Source organism: Lissotriton vulgaris, chromosome 11, assembly GCF_964263255.1.
Source record: "Lissotriton vulgaris chromosome 11, aLisVul1.2, whole genome shotgun sequence".
In the NCBI taxonomy this organism is placed as follows: domain Eukaryota; kingdom Metazoa; phylum Chordata; class Amphibia; order Caudata; family Salamandridae; genus Lissotriton; species Lissotriton vulgaris.
The window spans coordinates 956,823,702-956,839,054 of NC_141699.1; the positions used below are offsets into that span (position 1 = coordinate 956,823,702).

General features: G+C 44.6%; 1 protein-coding gene across 2 annotated transcripts in view; it reads right to left on the minus strand.

Moving 5' to 3' along the window:
- The window catches only part of PLCH1 (phospholipase C eta 1), an 897,070-nt gene that overhangs the window by 371,628 nt on the left and 510,089 nt on the right, over positions 1–15,353 (minus strand). For both annotated transcript variants that reach the window (XM_086944121.1, XM_086944120.1), the window contains one exon: positions 14,913–15,042. In XM_086944121.1, the coding sequence (XP_086800247.1) occupies positions 14,913–15,042 (130 nt within the window). The remainder of the gene's footprint in view (positions 1–14,912; positions 15,043–15,353) is intronic.

Sequence of the window (15,353 nt, forward strand, 5' to 3'; positions counted from 1 at the left end):
ACACATTCGGAATAGCTTGCATCCCTTTCATAAAATCCTTTGTGTAGTACTCCAACCTAAAAGAGTGCTCGCAACTAACTTCACCTACAAATTCACTCTCATAATACGTTTTGCTTCGAGTTAAACATAACTTTCCTTTCTGCGTTTTATCCAATGCTATTGGACCATTGCTACCTTTCTTTTTATGTGCCTTCTCTTCTTCTGTCCAGTCTATTTTCCATTGTCCTGACATTTTTAGAATCTTCTGCCGTCTGCATCGATCATCTACTTGTGCTATAAACCTTTTCTCTACTTCTGATACTTTGCAAGTCAGATTATTTCTTCGTGCATATGATGTATCTAATGTATCCCAAGGAAGAAAGAATTTAGCCAGTCTATCTTCCTTTTTGTAGTAGTCCCACTTATTCATTTGCTTATAATTCGGAACTTCAGGCAGTACCGAATCATAATTTGAAAAGTAGTACTCAAACCCTTCTCTACCGTAGAATATACTAAGCAGTAAACTACATGTAATCCCATAAGTCAATGGGAGATGATGATATCTAATGCCTTCGTCTACAGAAGCCGGCAATTGCATACAAACGTAGCAATCTTTGGCCTCCATGGCACCGATATATTCATACAATAATTTGGCATATGCATTTGACCTAAAGTTTCCCTGTGACTCATCCATGTGTAATCTACGAGCTTCATCTGCAAGTAACGCCTTCTCACGTATAACATTGCTCTCCTCCTTCTTTCCTACAAGAGCAGGTTTCAAAGTCGTTACAATTTTTACATTTGCTATCCTTTTATCGTTTTCATGTCCTGTCATGTAAGATATCGTTACTACTATGATTATGAGAAATATCACTATTGCTATAAGTGTACCTACTATACATCTAGCTTTCCTGTTTGGGTTTCCGTTCTCCATGTTATCAAAACAGCGTACCTCGTTCTCTAGCGAAAGTTCTCTTCTCAGTCTTTGGTTGCTTGTTTGCTTTCACAGTCTTTTAAAGTGCTTTTTATCAACAGGTATCTTTTCACAACAATGTCTTTTCTCTTCTTAGCAGCAGACAACCCTAGCCCTTCTCCGTCCTCTAAATGTAATCCCTAACTTTATTCTTCTTTCCACTTGGCGCTAGGTTATCTTCTTCTTCATAACATAAGTACAAAAGTCTTTTATGCATCAACAATTATTTTCGGACCTGCAGCTTTCACAACAATGATCAATAGTTCAAAGCGAATAACCTTTTCTTCTTCTTCTGACATTTTCTGACCAGCCGTTGGAAATTGTAGTCTATTTAGCACTAGATCTTGAATTTTACTCAAACGTGGGGGTATGGGAAATGTGAAAGTCAGTAACCCATCAGTCTCGAGCCCAGGCGCCAACATCCATATTTCCACTGTCACAGCTGGATCGAGAGTGGTTACTTTCACACTCTTCACTCTCCCAGATTTCTGTCCCCAATACATCTGCTAGATAAGTCCACTCTGGGGTGGCGTACCTTCTGCAGGGCACACGTACCCTTCTCGATCTTCGTGGACTCTCAGTTCCTGAATCTGTCGTTTCTTCCTCCTGGTCCGATTCTTCAGTGATCGGGGCAAGAGTTCTTTCCTTTTTCCTTTCCGAACTTGGCCTTTTCCTTCTCTCCGGCCAACTGGCTTCTTCACTCTTTGTCTTTCCGCTCTTTGTTCTAGGACCTGTCTCTTGGTCACTCTCAATTTGTTCGATATCTGTGTCGGATTCCCAATTACTTTCTTCTCCTGAGGCAACTTCGGTCCCACTCGTGTCCTGACCTTCGTCGCCCTGTTCCAACACAGTTTCCGCTTCTTCGATCACCTCCACAGCTTGGCTTTCCCCCTCTATGGCTTCTCCACTTCCCGCCAGATTCTCATCCGAGAGAGGAGCTGTGTCTTCTGGAGGTGTTGGCACTCTTCGGGTGTGGGAGGCATGTATCCAGTTTGACAGCCCTCCACACTTCACTGCGGTATTCGTTACAAGTATGACTTGAAACGGTCCTCGCCAACGCACATCTAAGCAGTTCTTCCTGACATGTTTCTTCACCAGGACCCAGTCTCCTGGACTCAGGTCATGGCACAAGTCTTGTACTGATGGAACCTCTGCAGCCTGGACCTGGAGGGACACAGAATTAACGGCATCAGATAGTCCCTTGCAGTAGTCCAAGATCAAATCGTCTGTGATGTTCACTAGCGCTGCAGTCGGAACCGATGGCAATCTCATAGCTCTCCCCATTAGCACTTCATGTGGAGAGAGGCCTGTTCTTCTATCAAGTGTGCTACGTATGCTCATAAGAACTACTGGAAGTGCGTCTGGCCAACTCAGGGATGTCGATGAACAAACTTTAGCCAGTCTGGACTTGATAGTACTGTTAATTTGCTCTACGATCCCTGAAGCTTCTGGTCGATAGCTGCAGTGTAACTTCTGATCGATATTTAAAGCTGAACACAGCATCTTCACCACTTCGCTATTGAAATGAGTTCCTCTGTCCGATTCCAAAGAGGATGGCACCCCAAACCTCGGTATCAACTCTCTAAGTAACAATTTTGCTACTGTAAGTGTATCGCACCTACGTGTAGGGTAAGCCTCAACCCATCTAGAAAATATGCAAACAATCACTAGCACGTATCTGAGTCTGTTGCATGGAGGCATTTCTATGAAGTCAATTTGCATCCTATTGAAAGGCCCCCCAGACCTTCCTATGTGACTCAAGGTAACTGGTGTTCTCTTACCCACATTTAGTTGCTGACAGATCGTACATCGCTGACACACTGCTTCTGCCGCTACTCTAAATTTAGGGTTAAACCACGTTTGTCTGAATACTCTCACCATAGCATCTCTTCCTATGTGAGCTGATCCATGCAATTTCCTTGCCATTGGACTAATGAGTTCATTTGGTAACACTGCCCTTCCGTCGGCAGACACCCAGAAATTCATCTCACTTTTTTCGCACCCTGCTGTTTCCCAGCCCTTTTTCTCATCATCTGGTGCATTTTCCTGTACTGCTCTCAATTCATCCCACGTATCTACAGTGTCTAACAACATGGTCAATTCAGTCATTTCCTGGATTCCCCCCACCTTTGCATCAGTGTGAGAATATCCCTGCTCTGCGCAGTAACGCGCTACCTCATCTGCATATTTATTTCCTAGTGATACAAAATCCGTATTTTTGGTATGTGCTACACATTTGACCACAGCTATGGCCATAGGTTTTTGCAAAGCCTCTAACAGTAGTTTCACGAATTCTCCATTCCTAATAGGAGAACCCGAGGAGGTCATGTAACCTCTTTGAGACCACAACTGCCCGTAATCATGAACTACGCCGAAACCATACTGACTATCGGTGTATATAGTGACTCGAAGTCTATCGCCTGCTAAGCAAGCACGAGTCAAAGCCACAATTTCAGCTACCTGTGCGGAGTGTACTCCTTCCAGGCAAGCGGCTTCTATAACTCTGGTGATCGTGCATACTGCATAAGCTGCTCTCAGCTGACCGACATCGTTTCTTACGCATGAACCATCAACGAAGAAAATTTCGTCTGGGTCTGTCAATGGCTCATCTACGATATCAGGTCTCGGTTTGGTACATAGTTCAGTCACATCGAGGCAGTCATGTTCTGTACAATTGTCGTCGTCCACTTCATTCGGAAGTGGCATCAAGGTTGCAGGATTCAAGACAGAGCATCTCTTTAGGGTCACATTCTCGGCAGCCAGTATGACCTGCTCGTAGCGTGTGAGCCTGCTATTCGTCAGATGCTGAGTCTTAGTCCTGGTCATTAACAGTTCTACAGAATGTGGTACATACACTTCTAACTGATGACCCATAACTACGCTTTCAGATCTTTCAATGCTGACACCCGTTGCAGCTACGGATTTGAGACATCCGGGCAACGCTGCGGCTACTGGATCTAATGTAGCCGAAAAATACGCCACTGGCCTGCGCGCATCTCCATGGACCTGTGCTAATACCGCTAAAGCGCATCCCTCTCTCTCGCAGCAGTAAAGCAAAAAAGGTTTCTTATAATCTGGCATTCCTAAAGCCGGGGCACGACATAAGTCCTCCCTCAGCTGTAAAAACGCCATTAAACAATCTTTGTCCCATGGTACCGGATCACTTACTCCTTTGTGCGTCAGTTGCAATAATGGTTTGGCCTTCAGTGAAAAGTTTGCTATCCACTGTCGACAATAACCAACCATGCCTAGAAACATCCTGACTTCTCTTTGTGTTGTAGGCGCGTTCATTTTCATAATCGCCTCTATTCTGTCTGGAGACACCTTCCGCTTTCCCTTTTCAATCCTATGGCCCAAGTATTGCACCTCAGTCTTACAATATTGCAATTTACTTGGAGACACCTTGTGTCCGTTCTCAGCCAAGTGATTTAACAAGGTGATGGTGTCTTCCTTGCAAGCTTCCTCAGTTTCTGACGCAACCAGGAGGTCGTCTATGTACTGGACCAGAACTGAATTCTTGGGCAGTACTAGACTCTCAAGATTTCGTTTCAATAACTGGTTAAAGATCGATGGGCTTTCTGTATACCCCTGAGGGATACGACACCATGTTAAGACGCGATCTTCCAGCTTGAAAGCGAAAAGATATTGGCTCTCTTCGTCTAACGGTATCGAAAAGAAAGCCTGGCACAAATCTATCACGGTAAACCATTCAGCTTGGAACGGTATCTGAAACAATATCACTGATGGATTCGGTACCACTGGACAACATGAGACAACAATGTTATTAATCTTTCGAAGATCCTGCACTATTCTGTATTTTCCACTAGGTTTCTGCAAACCCATGATCGGGGAGTTACATGGACTGCCCACGATCTCCTTCAGTATCCCTTGCTTAATCATGGATTCGATCACAGGCTTAATCCCTGCAATCGTCTCTGGCGTTAGCTTATACTGTGGTGTTCTTGGATACTCAGCATGGGGTCTTACCAAGATTTTTACCGGTTCCACTCCTTTGATCAATCCTATTTCTTCCCCAGTAAAATCCCATACCTCAGCTGAGACTTTCTCTCTCAAGTCCTGCGGAAGCTCCTCCACTGTTAAGGTAGGATAAAGTTCCACACATTCCCTTGAATTTACAACCTTGAAATCAGCGTCTTCATCATTGGTCTGCACTTCTACTCCCTCAGGTGTGCAATGTATCGTGCAATTCAGTTTGCACAGCAAATCTCTCCCTAATAAGCACACAGGACTAGAGTCGCAGATCACAAACTGATGTTCGTCACTGTAATTCCCTATTCTTACTGACACTGGTTCGGTCAAGGGATTTGTCATCCTTTTGTTCGCAACTCCTACCACCTGAACCGTTTCTCCTGACATTGGCAGACCCGGGACTACTGCAGATCTTAACGTGGATCGAGTGGCCCCTGTATCCACCAAAAAGGTCGTAGGACATCCCGCTATCTCAGCCTCTACGTATGGTCCTCTCTGATCTACTTCCAAAGCGGCTCCTAGAGTACAATCTTCCTCCCTGTTCGCCCGCCGCCCTGTAAGAGGATCAACGTAGTAACATTCCTCTCCTCCTACAAACAATGGCATCTGTCTGTAGGTTTTCCCTCCGTTTGAGATGCGAGGTGGTTGAGGAAACGGGACTCGAGGAGTCTGAGTCCCCCCTTTGACAAACTTGCCCTTCGGGACTGTGGCTCCTTTGACCACGTTGTTCTGAACCTCTTCCTCCTCCTGCTCTAATTCCCCTGACTCAACATTGTAAGGACACTCGCGTCGCCAGTGTCCCACCTCATTACACTGATGACATCTCGTCGTCTTTTTCAGTGTCGCGATATCCATTCTCGGTCTCGGTCTTTCTTCCTCGTCTCTGCTCTGATTATTCTGTTTCTTTGCCTGCGTTCCTGTTCCCTGCTGCCGCGGTTTATCCTTTCCAGCAGCTTGCATTTGCACTAGCATTAACTTTTCTTTAAGCTTCTTTGCCTTCGAGTCTATCTCGTCACTACAGTACCTTGCATACCTCAGAATCTCGTCTAAAGGTTTGTTCTGCCAACAGATTAGATGCTGTTGGATCATCAGGCATATTTCTGGTCTCAATCCTAAGACAAACTTTGAAACAAACTGTCCTATGTCCTTGGGATCCATCACATCTAATCCGCTGTATTGCTTGAATGCTTTCAGCAATCTCTCGTAGAACTCATGCACTGTCTCTTTCGGCTCCTGAGTAGTTCGATCTATCTTTACCCAGTCTATATCTTGCACCGGCACTTTCTCTTTTAGCCATGTTATTACTCTCTCGTACTTTTCCATGACTCTATCAGATGGACCATTCGTCCGGGTATCTCTTGATGGCTCAGAAGTGGGCCATTCAACACTAAGCTTGCACGCCGTCCACAAGTCTCCGGGTACTACGATATCGAACAGTGTGTTCAAATCGATCCACAGTACCTTCGAGATCTTCACAAATCTTTCTACCTGCTTATACCACTCGACAGGATTGTCCCTAAGCTTTGGGAAGGAATTGGTGAATGCCGCCAAATCCCCCCTACTCCAAGGCACATGAACGTAACTTCCATTCGCGATTTCTCGCAAAGGGAAGGCTTCCATTCGCATCAAGCCTGTGTCCTGGGAGCCCTCAAGTACACTCCGTCTAACAGAGCCCTTTTTGGACCATCTTTCCTCCCATCTATCTAGATCTCTCCATATTCTGATACTTACGATCAATTCCCTTATATGTACTTTCAGCGCGATCGTTCTGCGATCATCCAAATCCTGATCTGTGCAAGTTAGCCTGTGGTTACTCTGTAAAGCCTTAGTTCGTGACAGGTCTACCATGTACCTGTTTGCTAAATTAGATAAGTTCTCATGAACTGACCTCGCTCTTCGAGTAATATCTTTGGATAGAAACAGTATCTCATCTGGTGTATACGAGGCTAATCTCTCTAATGGCACTGTACCATCAATCAATTCATCCAGATCTGCCTTCAAACTCATCACGTCAAGCCGTTTCGCTTTTATTTCAGCTTTCAGCATTTCAGTTCTATGTTCTTCTCTCATATCCCTCTCACCTCCACTATGCGCCCTACGCCTGAGCACAGGTGAGTTATGAGGAGTCTTCCTTCCATCTTTTCGTTCCCACCCTTCTAGATCCCAAGCCTTTCCATCGTCCCGTGGGGTATGGTGGAATAAGGCTCCTTCCCCCAACCCTACGTTCCGATTTTTCGGCTCGGTTTCTCCAGATGTGAGATAGGATCCACCGTTCGGTTCTAACCCATTATAACTTGCTTGTTGTCTGGTGTCACTTAACAAAATGAAAGGCCCTCGCCGGTCTTCCGTGTTCCCGTGATCTCTTTCGTGATCACCGGATGCATGGCGAGATGTTTCGTGACTCCCTAAATTCCCATGACTCCTTCCACTATCCCCGGATGTATGTCGAGACGCTTCGCGACTCTCCATATTTCCGTGACTCCAATGTCTCGCATTCTCACCTGGGGCATGGTGTGTGCACCTAAAGGTATTCTGGTACTCCTGTGTCCTACGTTCCCCTTCACTGAAGGTGACGCGAGGCACTTCGCCACACCCTGCTCTTCTGTCTTCGCACATTAGCCTATTGCTGTTATCAGTAGGATAAGTATCTCTTCTGCTCTCTTGGCTTCCTCCCTCCCATTCGGGGCTGCTTTCGCCAGCTCCACAATGAGAGAGAATCCTGTTATCCTGCTCTCTCCACTCGGATCCCGTTTCTAAACTTTTATTCCGAGCCTCTTCTGCAGCGTCCCATTCTCTCAGGTATTCCCTTAATTCCTTATGGGTTTTTGGTTTAGGACCCCTCAAATCCATTGGTCCTCTTCGACCTCCCTGTTCTACCCTGGGACCTGTTGCGGAATCAAATGGGGTACTCCGACTTATTGGTGCTCGTATTTGCCTGTGGGAATTCATTGTGTCATTCCTATTCTCCTCTTCTGCTCTTTCATTGTCCCATCGTGCCTGTTCCTCCTGCTGGACCCCTTCCGGGTTGTAGATTGACACAATAGGGCCTATGGTGACCGGGACTTGCAAAGTGTCCGGCATTTGGTATGACCTAGCGCATTGCGTCTCCGGCACCTTCTGAACCACAAATCTTCCCACTACTCTCTGTTCCGGACTAGTTTGGGGTATCTCTACAGTCTTAGTAGCGTCCCACTCTGTTACTGGGATCGACCTATATTCCCCCCACCTAGTTCCGTCCACTTGCGGTAATATGGGACTCGCAAGTTCACCGCTATATGGAGGTGGTTTATCTGTTAACAACCTGTCTATTAAATCCTCCTCCGACTCGCTTTCCTCATCATCTTGTTCTAGAGGTTTCCTCTCTCCCGTAGCCTCTATCATGGTGAACAGTTTGTCCGCTTCTATCTTTTGTACCCTCCATTTCTTAGCTTCATCGTCCCATTTAGCATCCTGCACTGCTTTTACCGATCTTCTCACTCTTTCTTGGCGCCTCTTTACGCCCCTTTCGTGTGCTGTTCTAAACCACACACCAAGAGCTTCAAATTGTGTTGGCCTCGGTAGAGGTCTCATTGAAAGCATCGTCGCCTTCAGTTGGTTCAACACTTCTAATTTAAACGTTCCAAATCTTGGAAACGCTAGTTCTTTTTGCCCTTCAGTTAGCCTGTGCCACTCGGAAATCCACAGTATTGAGTGTAAGCCTATATTTACTGCCATATGATATGCTGGTGTGCCTTCTGGTGGAGCTTCTTCTCCGGCATATAAATTTCTCCTTTTCTTTTTAAAGATTTTCCCTAAACCCTTAAAGCACTTCATTTTGATAACGTACGATATTTCTTACTTATTTGCGTCTTAATAACAACCACCAATCCCTGTGCGACTCTCGCTAATCAGCCTATCCCAGCACGGTTCTATGCTGACTGACCAATCTCAGCGCGGCTCTACGCTGACGTCACTTATCTCTTCTTCAGCAGCTTCCCTCGTTTCTCGACTCGTCTCACGATTTCACATGCGTTTTCATTCATACACTGAAAAATGACTACTTCCGTCCAAGCGATCACTTTTCTCTGACTGTACGGCCACAGTCTAACTGTAATTGCTACCTCAACTGGCACAGCGTCTTTCCTCTTACGGTCGGACACTTGCCTTAACTGATAGGTTACTTACACACAGTAAACGTACGACCAGCGTCCGCTACTCATTCACTCACACATACGCTCCCCCTATCATCGGTCTGTCGGGAAATCAATGGTACCTCATGACCCCCTCTCAATGGTAGACAAATTACTCTGGGTGTTCGATACACCCGAACCACTTAAGTCCTCTGGACATAAGATTTCATCCAGTTGCGCGCGCTCACAACTTTCCCTCAATCACACTACAGGCATTCAACTCCGCTTGACATTACAACACAGGAACAACATAAAACACCGCAATCTTACAACGCATGACCCTTATACTCACTCTCGACCGACTCTGCTGCTTTTCTCTCGACGCACCGTCAGCACCGTCTTCGGCTGCAATTCTTCTTCTGGTCGACGATGACTAGGGACCTTGGGGTAAACTAACCTGGCCTAGGTCGTCTTCCTCAAGAAGATAACCATCATTTCTCTGCTACCAACTGCGGGGAACGAGATTTTGATATCAATTTATGATTATGATAAATTTAATAAAGAATCTCATTCGTCTGTTTTGGACCGCTTATATCTGTCATTGAGGAAAGGACCACCCCCGCATTGGTTAGACAAACCCCATTAACTGACGCCACTCTGAAGAACCACTTACAACTGATGAAGTTTCAATAAGTTTATATAAAGATTAATTTGAATACGATACAATCCACTCAGGATAAAATCTCAAAAGAATACAAAATACAAATCAATTAATATATCAGTCGCTTTAAGCTTCGATATGAAGTGGTTCCTTCTGCGTCATCTGCAGTAAGATAAAAAATATCATCAAGTTAAATCTGTCCCTACTCTATGCTATGTGACGTCCCTACTCTGCAAGTTCTCTTCCCTAAAAAGGTGTCAGCAGTTTGACTCCCTAAGAAGTTCAAACTCTCTTAGCCTCTAAAGGAAATCTTAAGTTTCAGAAGCAGTACCCTATCTGCCTACCCATCCGCTCTCTAAGGGTCCTCGGCCTACTGCTCCCTTGCGCTCTGATGTCTCAGCGCATCTGCTCAAGGCATCTACCCTTGCCTTTCTCTCTCTGAGCTCCCTACTGGGCTGTTCGCTATCTTATCCCCGGGGTGCTGTCCCTAAAATACACAATCACAGTGTGGGTGGAACGCCCCTTGACGCCCACCACGGACTTTCCCCGATGATGTCAACTTCCTGCTTCTTCCATTGGTCCACTCTTTGCGTCGTCCGTTCAGTTGACCCTTCTCCTTTGGATGTCATCTTCATCATTTCAGCGTCGACATTTATCGATCCTTTCAGATCATGTAACATGTGAATTTAGACAAGGCCTTAACTCTATGTCTCTTAACTTGACCCTGTTAGGTCCTGTGAATGGTCTTGTCAAAACATAGTCTACATTCAAAGTGTCTCTCCTCCCGTTCGAGCAATAAGCTCCGTCCGGCATTGTCGCCTTAAATCTAACAAGTGCTAGACTTCTCGGCTCTCACGTCTACATCAAGCTATTTACGACCTTCACAAGTCCTCTAAATTACATTCATGTGACTATGCTCCTTCGAACTCTTGACCAGTTAGGTTACAAACACAAATGACCTAAACTCTTCCAGCATTCCTACAGAAACCTTCTACACAGTATAACCTTTGGCATACATTTATATATTCGTACTTCAGCAAAAGCCCTAGTTATACTTAAATACATTCTACATCAAATATATGAAATACATTGAATACGACTACATAGAACATAACTTATGCCTTTTCCTTGGTTACATCTTCATGTAAAGTCTCTTATATATTTATCCACGTTTCTCCACGTTTACGTCTTTCCACGTTACATTTCTCGCCGCTTCTCCAATTCAAAGTTACACATTTTAAAGTTACACACGTACACGAATTCTACTGTGCACGTTCGATATTTCCTATGCATTTCTACACATTTCTATACATTTACCCTTCATGTATACGGGTCTTCTAAATCTAATGCATTTTAACGTGTGAATACATTTACATTTCCTATACCATGTTATCACATTCATTGGTCTTTATACTATAATCGCCAACTTCACATTACGATATGCGTTTCATTCTTACGTTTATAACATATACGTCTAGATATGGTTACTATATACTTTGTATTCAAATTGCGCTCTCTCACATGTGAAGAGCTTCAATGCCTTCAGGTCAAGTTCGAGCTAAAATAAAAAAAAATACAGAAGAATGCACCAGGAGGTTAAAACTAAAACCAAAGTCTTAACATAAGGAAAGACAAATTGATACCCACTTACTTGTTGATTTGTACAGAGTGAAACCAGAAAATTTGGAAAAAATCGTGGCTTCCATGCTGAAATTGTGTGATCTTAGGCAAATATTTAATTTCACTAAGGTAGGTTCTGGAATGCCATTTCCCATGGGATGCTACTAGGCCATCTTTGATGGGCTTCCCAGAACCTATACTAAAGCAAATGGAGGATTGCATTTCCAAGGAATAACAGCCTTCACCTGTGGGCTGCTTCCTCCGTTACATATCCCAGGTTGCCTATTTCAAAGCGGAATACTCTGCTTAAACAGTTTCCATTGAAATAAGGCTGAAAATGAATGATTATGAGTAAAATAAGGTGCCGCAAAAATGCCGCTAAATTTCCATATTTGTGCCGCTAAATTTCCATATTTGTGCCGCTAAATTTGCTAATCCATGCCGCTGTATCCTGGGGGGTCTGCAGAATGCTCCCCTCAATGGCACTTGCCTTGGGCCACGACCCATCAACAGGGCTGGGGCGTCCGGACTCGGGGCGTCCTCTCCCCTCCTTGGGCCGCCAGGTATGTGCGCCTTGTATGCTCTTGTGAGGCTTCCCTCCATGCTCTGCTCCCTCAGCAGTTGGTCTCTGATGCTCGGCTCCCCGGCAGCTTGTCTTCGGGCCTTGGCTCCTCCTGCAGCTCACTTCCGACGCTCGGACCCTCCGGAAGCTGGTCTTTGGTCCTCGGCCCCTCCGGTAGCTGGTCTTCTCCTCCTCGATAGCTGGGCTCCTCATCTCCTGCCTCTCTCCAACTTACTGCCTCCTGACTGCGCCGTCCTTCCTTCATTGTTGCAGTATTTTTATTGTCCCTCCTCTGTTTCAATGATCCCATGTCATCTTGCAGAGATAGACCGCTGGTGGCTTCCGGTCTGTTTTGGGAGTCCTCGCCCATTATATTACTCTTCCGGCTGGCGGATCCTTTGTCATTCTCACAGTGCTCTTTGGCGACCCTGCACTGGTGCCACATTGTGCATTTTTTGTAGAGACCCCACATTGGTGTTATATTGTGCTTTTTTTGTAGTGACCCTGCACTGGTGTTATGCTGTGCTCATTTTGTAGAAGCAATGGACTGATGTTACATTGTGTTGTGTTTGTGGTGACGCTGCACCGGTGTTACATTGTACACTGTTTGCACTAACTGTGCACTGTTGTTACATTGTGCGCTGGTTGCACTGACCCTGCACTGTTGTTACATTGTCCAATGGTTGCACTGCCCCTGCACTGTTGTTTCATTGTGTGTGTGCTGGTTGCACTGACCCTGCACTGTTGTTTCATTGTGTGCTGGTTGCACTGACCCTGCACTGTTGTTTCATTGTGCGCTTGTTGCACTGACCCAGCACTGTTGTTCCATTGTGCTCTGGTTGAGGTGACCCTGCACTGGTTTTACATTGCACCCTGTTTGCACTGACCCTGCTTTGGTGTTAAATTGTGCTCAATTTGTAGTATCTGAGCTCTCTTTGTGTATTCACTTCAGCGAAGTTTCAGTAAGCTCTTTGAATAGAGTATGCACACTGTGCTTAATTTTCAGTGAACGTGCCAACATTCCATTTAATACTGAAAGTGCACCATTGTTCATTCTCAACTCTTTTTTAAAAGTGACTCTACTGTGGTGTTACGCTCAGCTATTTTTAATGACCCTGTGCTGATATTGTAGTGCCCTATTTGTATAGTGAATATGTTTTGTTGTTGCACTGCAATTTGTTTGCAGTGCAGGTGCACTGGTGTTACATTAAACTCTGTTTATAGTGATTGTGCCTCTTAGTTACAACAGGTTGTGTTTATTCTAACCCTGAGCTGCAGTTACTCAGCTTCTGCTTGTAGTGACATTGCACTGGTGCTACACTGAGCTATGTTTGTAGTGACGCTGCACTGGTGTTGCACTAAAGTGTATCTGTTTGTAGTGGCTCTCTGCAGAAGTGACCCGGAACGCTGTGGTAAGTTACCTTGCGCCACTGTTAGAATGGACCCTTTCCCGGAGGCCACTGCACCGCCCATTGTCCCTGCCAGTGCTGCCAATGATAGTAACAGCACAACTACTAACCATCACACTTACCAGTGTGATAATTTCGACTATTTAAGGCCCTCAAAGCTAAAAGAATGGAACGGGCAGAAGGCATTAGTCACTATGTCGAACCTACAGAGCTTGCGATCAGTTCAACACCACCTCAGCATCAGTGCAGCACCAGTCAGCTTCACTCAGCAGCACTTCTACATCACTCAGCAGCACCACCGCATCACCTGAGAACCACCGCTACACCACCACAGCACCATCTCAGCCCCAGCCCAGCACCAGCCCAGCACCACTGCAGCACCAGTGTAGCACCAGCATAGCACCACCTCTGCACCGCTGCCGCACCACCTCACTACCAGCACTGTGCATACCCCCCATAACAAAAAAGCTATAACAAATATAAGCATTGCAAAAACAACAAAAACTAGAAGACATTTTTTATGTTCATTCTTATTTTAATAGGGTCGATCAGTTCTACGTAATATCTACTTGGTTATATATACCATAACAAAAGTGCCTGTTACAATTTATTTTCAGGCTGTAGGGAACATATCTCTGAGTCATGTAATGACTGGTTCTAAACGTTCTAAGTTTGTACCAAATTTGTTGTGATTCCATCCAGCCCTTTTTTCTGTGTGGAAAAGCAAACTCTCCTATGAGAATCAAAATGTGAAATTACACGTTTGGGCCCCTACCCCGTTTTTTTAGGCACCAACTTAATGGATGAGCGTTAAACTTTCCATAAAAGAGCCTGAGGAGTAGAACTGTTTTTGGTGAAAGTTTTGTGCAGGTTTGTTAACTTTATTAGGAAAACGAAAAACACATTTCAAATGGAAAATCTGACCTAACAATAGCTATGCTTTGATTTATATACTTTTAAGTTTAGGGGTCAAAAGCTTTATTTAGGAGCCCGCCCCTAGTGCAGCTGAAGGCAGGAGTTGCCAATTGGCAGGGCTGTTTACAATTTTGAAAACCACAACATGCCACTTTCTCCCAGCACCTCACACTTCCTGTCATTTACCTAACTATTGCTGGTTCCTTCCTGCCCTTCTTTCTCCCTGTGTCACTGTTTTCCTATCTTTCCCTTCCTCCTTCTTTCTCTCTTTTCTGCCTGATGATGAAAAATAAGTCCTGGTTGCCAATAAAGAGTGCAGGTTCCCCTTCCATCTGCAACCACCTGCTCAAATTAAACACTGTCAGCACATTGTTCCCAGTTTACATTACAATTATTTGATTAGTTTCTACAAGGAGTAATGTTGAGGCTTTTCCAAAGTACATTCTAAATATATCTAAGTGAAAAAATTACATTTTTAAAGAATTTCTCAAAACTCTGATTGCTCTGCCAATATAAGAGAAAAAGAAAGAGGATACCAAAAAGTTCTCATTATGGAAAACTATTTATGTTAATTAGTGTCCTTTGCCTACTTTAAATAATATAAACAATGGTCCATTCCTTATTATAGTGCAACTCTGCAAGCTGGCCATTGACCCCTGCAGACATACAAATGAGGTGGTTTGAACAAACTTACCTGAAACATCTGTCGGACCTTTCTACGTGGCAGGTTGACATTCAACTTATGCATTAGTTGATATATCTCTTCAATATTCAACAGGCCATCCCTGTTCTTGTCCGCTTCTTCAAAGGTCTGTTTTACCCATGTGGAGAAATATTAAGGAAATGATAATCTATTCAAAGAAAAGTTGCAAAACATCAATGAGTCACAGGAGGAATTACTGAAAAAATATTAGTGTGTAACGAACTGATTGAATGTCAAGACCAGATTCACCAATAAAACCTGTACAAATAGTGGTTGTAGCCTTCAGACTACAGTTTGTGCAGCTGAATGCATTTTCACAAAATGCAACAAGTGTGAATGAGCAAACATACTCAAATGGCCAGGTATACACCCTGTACACCACACATACTTCAGGTGATTGCCCCTGCTCTCTCAGACCAATCCACTGGAGTG